Source organism: Neltuma alba, unplaced genomic scaffold (genome assembly GCF_004799145.2).
Source record: "Neltuma alba isolate B1F8T4 unplaced genomic scaffold, ASM479914v2 tig00012900_pilon, whole genome shotgun sequence".
NCBI lineage: Eukaryota > Viridiplantae > Streptophyta > Magnoliopsida > Fabales > Fabaceae > Neltuma > Neltuma alba.
In genome coordinates, this window is record NW_021637271.1 from 38,155 (window position 1) to 52,178 (window position 14,024).

The window sequence follows — 14,024 nt, forward strand, 5'->3', positions numbered from 1 at the left end:
TTTCTTAAGGGTTGGGGAAGAAATGGGCCAAAAAATTGTAGAAGCCCAAGTCATTAGAAGAAAGTACGGTTATATATATTGGAAGCAGCCACAGCAAGAAGGGCATTGTGCTTCTCTTGTGTAAATATTCTTTTTATTGTTGTTAACTTCTGGAGCAAGATCATCGAATATACTGTTCTTTCCAAGCAAGATTTGGACTGCCTAGATTTCATTTTTTCCCCCAATTCACAATCATTACGTTTAACCCAAAGCAAAAAAAGAAGAACTGAAACATGACAAAAAAAACTACGTTAAGTTATTAATAAAACTGCGTTCCATTATTAAAATTGTAAATGAAGCTGAGTTACATTTACTCTCGGGTTTCTCATCAATGCTCAAATGAAAAACAACCCCCCGGGGGAAAAAAACTCCCAACAAGTACTAATAAGGACAATATACTATCTCCGATCCTTCATATAAAAGCTAGTTGACTAATTTAAGTAAATTAATAAAACTAGTTAAGTTAGTTATTTATAATACATAAGTGTTATCTTTTCTCAAATATCCTTGCAAATTAGTTGCATTTTGGTTAGAACTATTATTATTATGAGGACTATCTCGGGAAAAAATAAATCAATATGAGAAATAAAGTGAATTAGAGTCTTATATTTAGGACCAAAATAAAAGTCAAATTAGCTCTTATATTAAGGATCAGAGGTACTATATATAAAACACCATCTTTCTGTCTCAAACTCCCAACCACGTACACAGCAAAATACCAAGAATGGCAGCGGTGGTGAGGCTTGAGAAAGTAGTGACAGTGGCGGCGAGCGGAGTGGTGTTTAGGGCGGTGGTGGGAGAAGGAGCAGAGGTGGTTCTAGACTTAATTATACACACACATATAATGATCACAAATAGAGTGCCCTGCATGAGTTGATATTTATATCTTCATGCAATGAACGGTGTGTTCATTAATTATAACAAACAATCGATTTTCATGCGTGCATGCTTTAGCTTTTTATTCATATCATACTGCTCTTCCTCTTACCTAACTAATTATAATCTCCAACTTCATGGGCTTGGGATAACCAAAAGGGGACCAATATGTAAATTTGATTTCAGTTTGGGACCAAAAAAATTTAAAATTTTATTAAAAAACTCTTTATCCTTAATAATCATATAAAATTGTATTACTATCTTTATTTTGATGCAAGATTGTACTACTACCTTTTCCCCTAACAAGTTTTATGTTAAAGTTTAGAAGATCATCAGCTGCAAATTCTTATATAGTTAGTACTATCTCTAGTTTTTAATATAAGACCTTGTTTGACTTTTATTTTGATCCTAAATATAAGATCTCAATCCATTTTGTAACACACATATTTTTTTTAAAATAGTCCTTTTAACAATGGTAGTTCTACCAAATAAACTTGACTAGTAAAGATATTTTAAGAAAGATAATACATATTTATTATAAATAATTAACTTAACTTATTTTCTTAATCTATTCAAATTAGTCAACTAGCTCTTATATTTAGGACCAAAGTAGTAGTAAATTGCAGAAGATATAAGTGTCAAATGTTTGTACCATTTGTTTCAAACTTTTCGTATATCAGTGTTAAATTTTGAGAATTTTGTGTGAAATCTTTACGCCTATGTATCATTTTTATGCAATAGTGTGAGATTTGGAAGCAAGGGTAATTATGTAATTTACATAATTATTAAGGAAAGAGGTTTTTTTTTTAATTAGAATTTGAAAATTTTAGTGATATTAAATTGAAATCAAATTAATTTATTGTTCCTAAAGAGCTACTCTCTCTCACCCAAAATACATAAATCATGTTATATATGCATTCGCAAACTTGAATTAGTGAAAATCTTCATATCACTATGAAGTGAAGGACGGACAAAAATGTTAGGGAAAGGAGAGGAGAAAAAAACGCAAGGATGTCACATGAACGCTGAGGAATCATAACTGAAGAAAACATAAGTTGAGCCCGTTTGACCTTTGAGGCACTGGTCACTGAGAGTAATGAAAGAAAACGATGTGGATATAGAAGCATAGTTAAAAGGAAAATGAAAAAATCTGTATGTTTCTGCTTCTACTGGGGGCATAATAGTAACTCATTACTTATAAAGTCACTATGGGGAAATAAATATAAAGCAGCTAGCTTATAAAGATTTCACTGGGATTCAAGGAAAAAAAAGATTTAACTCGTTGTTTGACACAGACTCTCACAGAAAACATTGGGACAATATTTTATATTGTCATAGTTCAAAGTCATATGAATACATTTCGATTTAAAATTAAAATTAAAAGTCTATCTAAAAGCCGTGTCTCTCTTCTTAGTTCTCTCTTCACTGACCATTGTGAGTTCGACCCATAATCTTTAAGGGGCAATATTACACCGTAGAATAGTTTAATTTGGAAATATTAAGAAAATTAGTTAAGTTGATTATCTATCATAAATATGTATTGATCTTCCTAAGTTATTCTCTTTTAATTATATGCATTGGATTATTAGAATTATCCTTATGACAGGCAACCTTTGCAATTAATCAATAGTGATATTTTAAAAAAACATGAGAAACAAAGTAAATTGAGATATTATATTTAAGGCTAAATCTAATCCTGAATTAGTTCTTATATTAAGTATTAGAAGTAGTATTTTATAAGACCCGATTAGAAATAGTATACACTTATACTATATAGGTTGGCAGGCCATTTTCAAGATTTCATCACTATCCCTAATGAGTCCACCAATTAATTGCCTCTAGAAGTTTCACATTCAGGTTACAATTAATTAACCTCCATATAACTTAATGATCAAATTAGAAACTTACTCTCTGATGAAACTCCATATGCAAGTAACGATCAAGCAAGGAGTTCACAGCAACACTATAAATAACCATCTTCGTCTTCATCCCTTTCACTCATCCTCCAACCGCACACAGCTACACCAATTCCACAAACAGAGATCAGACACAGTACGAGGCTCATTGAACAATTAATGGCACCGCCGACGAAGCTTCACAAAGTAGCGATAATAATGGCGGCCGTAGTCTGGGTTGCGGTAAGCGGAGTGGTGTTTTTGCCGGTGGTGGTGGGACAAGAAGAGGGGGTTGATGAAGACTATTCGCTGGGTCCCGAAAGCGACGATCCTTACTACAACTCATTTCTGGGAAACTGTTCTCGTAGGATTAGCGAGGAATGTCTGGACCATATTTATAATGGTCTGTACATGGATCATCCCTCCCTCTCCCAGAGTTGCTGCTATCAATCTCTGAGAATGGGAAGAGCTTGTTTCTATGGATTGGTGCAGGGGCAGCTTGATATTCCTGACAATAAGGATCAAATCCCAAAGGCCACCAAGAACAGAGATCTCATGTGGTCCACCTGTGCCGCTCAAGCTGCTCCCACACCCTCCCCTTTTTACTTCTAAATTAACTACATAGGTGTCATTAAGCCTCTCTTTTATTATTAGTTAATACGTATATATATAATAATGACCATGAAGAGTGATCGAGCTGATTTTTATAATCAACGGTGCATGCTCTTCTTCTTTTTTTTTTTAGCCAACGGTGTATGCTCGTTTTGAGGAATGGGTTATTCAATTTCGAATAAAATCTCAAAATATAAAATGGTATATTCGGTGGATGGTAGTTCTTGAAGCAAATAATTAATTCTCTAGCTAAGCTCTCGTGTGTCGTTGTTCGGTATACAAGTCTTTTAACATTGGGATGAGAAATTCCTCAAAAATGGTAAGGACAGATGCCTTGTAAGGACAGACTTTAAGTATGAAGTTCCGGGGAGTCTAGAAGGCAAACCCGGATTATCCAGCTTGATAGTAATATGAATTTAGATGCATCCAGTATTTTAAAGTATTTTTTCAGATGTATTTAATACTTTAAAGCATTTTGTGATGCATCTAGCACCTTGAAATATTTTTAAGTGCGTTCAGTATCATGATTTTTTTTTGCCTTAATATTGGATGTACAAAAAAAATTTTAGAATGCTGGACACACCTAAAAAAAATATTTGTGGGTGCTAGATGCACAAAAAAATACTTGAAAATGCTTGGAGTTCTTATTTATGTGAATATCTCAAGGGGCTTTCTAGTAATTACTTCTCTTAGTTGGGACCCTAGTGTAATTTTCCCATACTTTTATTATTTACAAAGTACAATACAAGCACTTTTAATTGTTATTTTTAAGTTATTATCCTCCGTGAATTCAATTTTTAGATGGATGATTTGTTGGTAAAATATACATATGTTTAGTATCTCAACAATGTGTGTTTAGCTACTCATAGCCAGAAAAAAGAATATTCAAGTTCATATCATAAAATAATTAAAGAAAGGGAAAGAAGTTCAGGAAAACAAACAAAGAAAACTTTAATATCTTCATTCTTTCAATCTTAAGCTCTAAGATATTCAAAAATATAAAATCCTAGCGCAACTTTGCTCCCAAAACTTGTGTTCCAGTCGCTCTCTCCATCCCTTGCTCGAAGACGTTGTCCAGAATGGGTTAAAAGGATTGTGCCGAAAGTAGACAAATAAAGTTGAGTCTCCTTCTGCACAAGAGTTTCCCAAGAGACCTATAGGTTTATAATAGAGAAAGTCCAAAGCAAACTATCAGGTTGGAAGGCCAAGACTCTCTCCTTGGCAGGCAGAATTACGCTAGCGCAATCTGTGCTCTCTTCAATTCCAATGTATACTATGCAATCCACGAAAATCCCCCAGAGTACTTGCAACAAAGTGCAAAACCTTATACGAGATTTCATCTGGGGCACATCAAGAAATCACAGAGCGGTTCACCTCCTGAAGAGTTATAATCTGTTTCAACCCAAACAATGCGGTGGATGTGGCATCAAACAGCTATCAAACCAGAACCTGGCTTTTTTGATGAAAATAGCTTATAACATTGCAACGAGGCCGGACCTTCTCTGGGTACAGATTCTGAGGGCGAAATATGGATGGCATGAGAAGATAGAACTCAATAGCTCTAACAGCAATGCTTCACATCTATGGAAGAACTTAGCTAACGTCTGGCAAGATGTGGCAATGGGTCTGAAGTGGAAAATCGGCAACGGTAAGGATATACGATTCTGGACGGATTTCTGGGTAGGTGACTTGGGGCCTCTGGAAAACCTAGCCTTCGCGCCAATCAAGGAGGAGGATCTCCTTAAGAGTCTCTCATGGTATGTGGATGAAAGCGGGCAATGGAAATGGAGTGAGTTTATAAACCTACTACCATCAGAAACAATCCACCAGATTGAACAAACAAGCCCACCCTCTAATGAAAATGGTCCTGACAAACGTAGCTGGAGCCTAAATGAGAATTCTGAATTCACAGTCCGCTCTGCTTATAACCTAAGGACATCAGACGAATGGAATGAAGACCGCCATCTTTGGAATCTAGCATGGAAATGGCCGGGCCTGCAACGTATCCGTACCTTCCTTTGGCTCAGCCTCAAAGATAAAATTCTGACCAACAAGGAACATATGAGGAGGCACATGACTGATAGTGCTCTCTGTGAAATCTGCGGCAGAGGTATAGAGGATATGGATCACATCTTCCGAAAATGCACGCTCACAGCTGAATGCTGGAAACTCATATTGCCTGTTTGTGACCTACCCTCCTTCTTAGACCAGCCTTTTGAGGCCTGGTTTAAAGCAAATTTGAAGCAGACTCAGTCCTGGAGTACTCTTTTTGGGGTTATCTGCTGGAAGCTTTGGAGTGCAAGAAACCGTCGCCTTTTCTGTAGTGAACATATGGAGGCTTACCGATTGATGAACGAAGCTTTCTCCTGGTGTACGCACATAAAGAATGCTCATAGTATTTAAAGCGCTTTTTCCTCTCTAGTTATAATTTGTTGTACTATCTATGAACACAGTTTGTTTGTCGTTTCTAATAAATTCCTTTTTACTCAAAAAAAAAAGTTGAATCTCCTTCCAAGATATGAATAAAACCCATAATAGACTTGAATAGAAGTTTATTGAGGAAATTAACAACAAGAAATATGGGGTTTGGTGAGAAATGACTGACATAGATAATGGAGTTAAATTTTTATTTTATTTGACTTTGGTAGATGGTATGCTAGGTTGTAATTTTTTTATGATCAATAAAAGGGACTATATTTGCTTAAAAAACAGAGAATAAACATCTCAAATAAAGAAAAGTTCTTACCTAGTAATTATGTTACGTAATCATAATAAATATTAGAAAGAGGGTTAGCTAGTTAGTTAAATAAGTGGCTGTAAAGTGTGTTACTTAGTTAGTATTGTAAAGTAGCTGTTAGGGGAAGTTAGTTAAGGGACCTATGATTATAAATAAGATATTAGTTGTTGATGTATTCAGTCTTGCATGTTAATGAGAAACCTCTGAAGTGATTCAGATCATTCTTCCTAGTTTTTTTGATTTCCTTTTATCTGAAACTCTCTCCAGTTTAGTTCTCTTTTTCTCTTTGTTTTTTTTTTTTTCCCTAGTACCATCTTTTTTTATCAAATCATACAATAGTGGTATTAGAGCCAGACTCTTGACCATGCATGTGCGGTGCCAAGAATCAAGTGGCTCTTATACCACTATCATGGGAAGTAAAGAAATAGGCAAGAGAAGGGAAGAAAGTAAGAGAAACAGAAGAGAATTAGAGAATATTTTTTTCCTATAGAAAAATAAAAAAAATTAACTAAGAAACAGAGAGAAATTAAAAAAATGAGGTAGTAAATATATACATACAAGGATCTTTCATGTTGTAAATTTTTACTTGTCCATCTATGACTGCCACACCATCTTTTTAATTTCCATGCACATGGTTAGGTACAACTTTATAGTCGCCTTCAATAGACGCGACAAAAGGAACACAAAAGAATCAACAAATATAGAAAGCGGATGAGTAGTAAGTAAATTATAAATCGCTATATTACCTTACCAACGTTTTCAAATGTGGCTCAATATAGTTTCACCATGAGAATTCTTTATCATTTTGTGATTCTTTATCATAGTTTGTGAACATCTGTTGGTACCACTGCTTGAAAGTCAGTTGTATTTCTTTCAAAACAATGTATTTTTCATCCACAAAAATTACTTTGGCTGCTCTTTTACCCAAAAGGTCTACCATATAACGTTGATACGATGCTAAGACATTATTACCTACCTCCAAAATGTTATAGTTCATCGTTTTTTCTAAGATTTGACCTTCAAAATATTATTTATGCACACATTTGCTCAATTTAGCATAAAGATAAACACTTTGTTGGATAATCCAATATCTTATCAAGAATTCCCATCTCTACAAAAAACAAAAGAAAATATTTCAGAACTAAGGAATTTTGACAAAATTAGAATTCTATTCTAACAAATTGAATTCATATTTATTACTACCTCCGATGTCATTAATATAAGAGTTAGTTGATTAATTTGAGTTAATTAAAAAAACTAGCTAATTTAGTTATTTGTAATAAATATGTGTTATCTTTCCTATAATATCCTTACTAATCAAGTATATTGGTTAGAACTATTATTATTATAAGAACCATCTTAAAAGAAATAAATATAAGAGAAAAAATAAATTAAAATCTTATATTTAAAATTAAAATAAAATTCAAACAGGAGGTAGTACATTTTGAACTCAAAGAAAAATTAAGGAATAACACTTTAATTTATTCAAGCAAAATGAACTTTACAAGAATATGCAAGGATAATAGCATTCCATGCATTACTGCCTCGATGAGACATTTGACTGAACACTTGGCGGGCTGATGTGATATCACCAATACGCACATAAGATGCGAAGAGCATTGTTTTTTTTAGTAGGCAAGCAGAGCTTGCAGGCAGGATTGAACTCTGATAAAAGCCACCAACAGGCGGCTACCGTGCCACTGCGTGCGCTGGCAGCACCAATCGCATGTTGAAGCTTAATATGATAGCAACTTGCGGTACTATTTCTTTCATTAGCTATTAAGAATAGGTAGTGTTAGAGCTTAATGTGTAATGATTTGTTATAAATTTCATATTATAAAGTGACATGTGATTTATTTTAACAATCTCATGTTTAATACGTGATACCTTGTAGAATTTGAGAAATAATATGTATATATTCTTATAATTGACAATATACAGGACTGATAAATTTTACATTTTATATCAATGTTAATTTATATGAAAGAATTAATGATTAACTATGGAACAATGACATTAGATCCAAAACTTTAATCTAAACAAATAACGATCTAGACAATTGTAAAACATGAGAGGTTTCAATTGCAAATCATACGACTTAAACTGTTGTTAACTTCTTTTTTCTTTTTTTGGTTGACCAACTGTTACTAACTTCTGATTTGCATTATGACGTTTGTATTTTTGTAACTATCGCTCATGGAAGTTTTGATTTTACTGCGATTCTCTCTTAAATCAATTGAAGTTTGCGTCTTATGTGACAAAGTTTGGGCCTTTTTTTTATTTTTTCTTCTGCCATAAAGTTGGATGTTTTTGGAATTTACTGCGATTGCCTCTTATATCACATATTTATTGTATTTCATAATCTGTATGCAATAGAGGACACATAAACACACGCATGGTATGAAACGAATGGAGTATCAGTTTTTTTTTTATAAGGCCCCAATGGTTATTTTTCCAATTTATGAATGTTTTTCAGTTGGCTTCTTCAAAATAAATTTAAATGGGAAGGAGAAAACAATTTAAATGGAAATTTCCTTTCTCTGCATGATTTAAACTCAGTATTGAAGAATCAAGTCCACTCGTAATCCAAAACCCAACAACGTAACGGGTTCAAATTTGAACCAAATGCCTGAGTTTAGGAAACTGAGAATCATAGACAGAAATCAAGAGGAAATGAATGTTAAATATTATCAGTATAATAAAATTATTATTGATACTTTTTATTTGATTGAAATGTTCTTTTTTTTTTAATTTAAAAATCTTTTGACTGAAGTTGATACCTGATAAAATTTTCAATGTTTTAATTTAATTTATGTCTATTTAATATTTTTAAATTTTTAACTGACATGGTTTGAAATAGGGATGCTTCACTTGTGTACATTTAGAGTTTAGACATTAATTCTATTATAAACATAGATGCAAATAAGCAAATTAAAATTGATTTATATATCAATAATAAATTTTTATATTTTTTTTACCACAATAATTTTATTTTATATAGTGCTCCTATAATATAATACATATGTGAAACAATTTTCGCAAATATTCATTTTTTTAAAGGATAACGGGTTTTATTTAGTCCTGGATATAGTTATTTTTAATGGATGTTATATACATTCAATACATCAAATATATCAGTCAGGTTTGATTTCCTAGACTAATAAAACTGCAAGAAACGTTAATCTACAGGAACTAATTAGATCAAACGTCTCAAAACGTTAAAACTATACAATAACTGCTCAAACCTTTCCCCTTATAAATCCCTTACAGCTAGCAGTGCATGATCAAACACCTGAATCCTCAAAACATGAAAACCCTTCGGGCAGCCATGGTGGTTTTGGCTTCTGACGGTGGCGTTAGCCTCCATAGTTTCACAGGCAGACGGTGGAAGAGCCTTAGCAGAAGAAAGCCCTCCGGCCATTGCGCCGGAAGGGGACACCATGGCCAGCCTCGACGACCATAACCTGGCGATTTCTCTTCAATATGCTGCTCAAAAAATAAGTGATCACTGTGTGGAAGAGATTTGGAGAACATTTTTATGAAGAGTCTTAGGTTGTAAGTCCAGAATGCCTCCTTGAACTGGAAGGAGCAGAGCCAAATTACCACAATGACTTGGTCAGAAACATGTAGCAATGATATTATTCTTCGCCAGAGATCATAGCTGGTCGTTTTGACATTGATTAGGATGGTGTTTTCGTTTATGGGTTTATAATTAGCTTAAATTACCATGTTATTCCACGCCATTAAGATGGTCGTCCTTTAATTATTGTTAACCTCAGTTCCTCAATGTGCTTAAACATTGCCTTGTAATATTTCCCCCCACTTATTGGGCTTATTGGACTCAGGCGAAAGATCGGTGCTAATGCTTAGAAAAAACAAGTCAAGGCTCACCTTCCTTGCCCCAAAAGCAGTCCAATTTGAAATATAGGCCAGCTAGCTTGTAGGCTAACTTCTCACGGGCTGCTCTGGCTTCAGCGAGGTGGGCGACATCATCTCATCCAACCCATTATAAAACAATTTTAAGTTTTGTTCATATAAATGTTATATTGAGAGAGTTTATCTTTATTCCGAACCCGTTAGTATATTCAGCAATCTACTGCTGTCTCGGGTTTTTAAATATATTGACTCAGTTAATTAATTTGAAGATACTAACAAAGTTAAAAAAATTACTTAATTGTAGCATATTTTGCATGACCTTTCTGAAATAATTATGTGTATCATTAGATTACTTCTCTGGTTCTATTTATAATGCATTTAGAAAATTTTTTTAATATATGTACAATTTTACTCATAATTTATTATTGTGTTAATTTTGTTTAAATGAGATATAATATATATTAAACAGGATAAAGTTAAAAAGTTATTGAATTTTAAATAAGAGTTAACAAAGTTTTAATGTTTTTCTTAGTCTATGTAAAACATGTTAGAAATGATTTATAAATAAGACTAAAGAGTATATATTAGTTTATAAGTTAGGCAAATTAGTTTGGATAAAAATAATAAATGTAAATACTTTGAATCAATTTTTAGTTTTTTAATCTCCCCAAATTAATCAATTAGTTTTATTTAAGAATCAAATGAAGTATTCCTCTGACCCTAAATGAAAGACTCATTTTATAATACAAAATTATATTACAAACTAAGTATTACATTTAAGGCTGAAGGAGTATTAAATCATAATTTGTATTCAACTCGTAATGTGGGGAGTTTTATGTCATTAAGTCTTGACACAAATAAATTATGTAGTATTAATTAATTATTTATTTTATTTTTTAAGAAAACTTATGTGTCAGCCGGTTAAATGCAGGGTAATGTTGGGGAAACGTTGGCCTTAACATTGACATCCAAGTGGGATCCTATTATCCTGCCGATGCTATATACAGGAACATGGAGTTCCTGTATTTTCCGAATCCCAAATTTTCTGGTGGGCCGGAGGCGGAGCTATGAGCGGCTCAAAAATATAAGTCAGTCTGGCTCGTTGCAGGGTCACTCAAGCAGCATCTTGGAGGGCTCCTAGATGATCGTTCGTAAATACCCCCAGCAACATCCCCTTCGTGCACTAGCACACACCAAATCCTAGTCTCTTCCATGCTTCTCTCGTTTCTCTAATTCTCTCATTTTTGCGGTCGTGGTGGACGCGCCGAATGTGAAGAAAAGTGCCAAAAGTCTGGAGAAAAGTGAATCCAAAGGAATTAATTAGAAGAGAGAGAGAGAGAGAGAGAGACACACAGAGGGCGAGATAAAATGAGCAGTGGAAACCGAGTTTTGTTGTGTAAATCAGTTTCTTCGCTCATCTTCACCATACCTTCCTGTCTTTCTTGCACTCAACTTAGATCCAAATTCGTTGCAGCTCGCGCCTGGTCTCCCGCTGCTTCTAGGCTTTATCGCCGAATGGCCGCCGCAGCTTCATCCTCCCCGTCCTCGGTTAACACCACTTCGGGCAATGTCAATGCTTCTTCTTCGCCGGTCGACGACGCAGCTTCTTCTGCTTCCTCTGCCATTGATTTCCTCTCTTTATGTCACCGCCTAAAGGTGCTTCTCCTTTAGGTTCTTTGGTGTTGCTTGTTTAGTTAGTTCTCGGTTTAGTTATCCAGTAGGAAAATCTCTGTTTCGGAGTTTTCTCTATAGCCTAAATGGATGCGAATGTGAAATGCTATACTTCTGTCTTTCTGTCTTTTATTCTGATGTCAGTTTCCAAATTATTTGTTCTAATTCATTCTATTAGTACTTCGATTAAGCATATTTTTCTGAATTTCAAGGTGCCGTGAAGATTGAAACATAGAGTAGGTGTTTTGATAATCATTAAATTTGTCGGTTTGATTTATGCCTTTAGATAAATGCAGGCTTAACCTTCCTGACTTCGTTTCACAATTATTGTCTGCGTTTCGTTTGTTGTCTATTATCGTCGTAACTACTTGAATTCTGTGTCGGAATTAGACAACAAAAAGAGCAGGATGGATACGTAAAGATGTTAAGGATCCAGAATCAATAGCGGATCATATGTATCGAATGGGTTTGATGGCTCTGATTGCTTCAGATATCCCTGGCATAGACCGAAACAAGTGAATTTCCCCTCCTCTTCCTCAGCTGTAATGCTTGATTACATTTACATTAGCATGTGGATTGTTCTATTATTTTTTCATGTGGGCACGTATTAAAGTTCGAATGAGTAAAAATTCTGAAACCTAGTTGTCTGTTATTTCCAGGTGTATAAAAATGGCTATTGTTCACGATATTGCTGAAGGTATGATGCTTTGCCTTTGATTGCCTATAACTTCCGCATATCTGGTAAAATCGTTTTTTTAAAGTGGCCGAGTATGGATGACTTTGGATGGAAGTAACGAACGCAAGGTGGAGAATGAGTAAATGCTTAGACAAATCGGGGTTGATTATATGTGGCTCATACGAAAAATAATACTGTGTTGCGAATGAACCATGGAAAACGAGAGAATTTTGTTCTGTTAATTGCCCCAAAAAAACCCACTCAGGCACGGGCCTTTTGTAACTGGCACATTCTACTGTCTGAGAGGAAATCCTTTAAATCTACTTGAAAGAATTGGATCCATTTTTTGAAGCCGTTGATTTGCTGCATGCTTGCTTAATCGTGCATGTTTTTAGCCCTACCAATCTTCTGAAACCATATTTAATAATGATAGAAAGACAAATAGTTTTCTGCGTTGTTTCGGGTACCTCAAATTTAATAATGATAGAAGGACACATTATTTCTGCAATTTCGAGTATCTGAAATTACTGCAGGCTAATCTTTGAGCTTATAATACCATTTGCATTTCTGCCCGATACTTTCTTTCTGAGCTAATAGTTGATGCTCTTTCTTTTTTCATATTTTTCATAGCTATTGTTGGGGATATTACGCCATCAGATGGTGTTTCAAAAGAAGAAAAGAGTAGACGAGAACGAGAAGCACTTGATCATATGTGTAAAATGCTAGGTGGAGGATCTAGAGGTACTTCCATGTCACTACAAAAATAGTTTGTCAATGATTGGATTAAGTAAACTCCCTCTTGATGTATCTTCCAACTGGCTTAATGAAGCATCGGAAGTAGCTGAGTTATGGATGGTATGAAGCAAATTCTTCACCAGAAGCTAAATTTGTCAAGGATCTTGACAAGGTTTGTGCTTTGAGAACTTATTTGATGAATTTGTCAATGAACGTTGTTGTGATGTTCTCTTACTTTCTGTTGAAAGTTGGAACATTTTTCATAGATGGTGTCCAGATAAAACAGTTCTCTTTGAGTTATAAAAGCTATCTGCTTATATGATGGAGAGAACAGTGGTGGGAAGATTTAAATATTTAGAACGTGGTGATCATGCTTCAAATCTGTTACTTTATTCTGTTTGCTTGTTTCCCCCAAGGGGTTCAGAAGGTGCAATTGGGCTACATTGCATTTTCAGGTTGCCACCAGCAAAGCTTATGCCAACAAAAAGAACAAAAAACAGTCGTGCAAATAATATTGAGTTTTTCAAAGTTTTGTCGAGAACTTCATTTGGTCATGATAATGGAATATTTTAGCATGACCTACATTTCTATTTGGCTGTTAATATTTGCAAATTAGTTAATCTGATTATATTAATATTTGCTCTTTAAAGGTGGAGATGATACTTCAAGCCTTAGAATATAAGATGGTGAGTGCTTGCTTCCTCTTTCTGTTTCGTCTTTGTTCACTATATAATGTTATGGCTTCTAAAACTCTGTTAAATCACGCAAATTATCATTTAATCTTCAAAACATCAAACATCTTCCAGAGAAAAATCATTTTAGCAAGGCTCTTGTGTACCCGATATGACATTGAACTTGTTGTTAACTTTTTCTCCATGGTGTTCTTGGGTTCCCTATGAGATATAGT

The 14,024-nt window shown here is 34.3% G+C and overlaps 1 protein-coding gene across 1 annotated transcript; it reads left to right on the forward strand.

The window, feature by feature from the left end:
- Positions 1–11,403: 11,403 nt before the first annotated feature.
- On the forward strand, positions 11,404–13,243 carry LOC114732317 (HD domain-containing protein 2-like). Its single transcript, XM_028919611.1, has 5 exons — positions 11,404–11,691; positions 12,097–12,221; positions 12,366–12,403; positions 13,013–13,123; positions 13,212–13,243. Exons 1-5 carry the CDS (start codon positions 11,404–11,406, stop codon positions 13,241–13,243), a joined length of 594 nt encoding a protein of 197 aa, XP_028775444.1.
- The last annotated feature ends 781 nt before the right edge of the window (positions 13,244–14,024 follow it).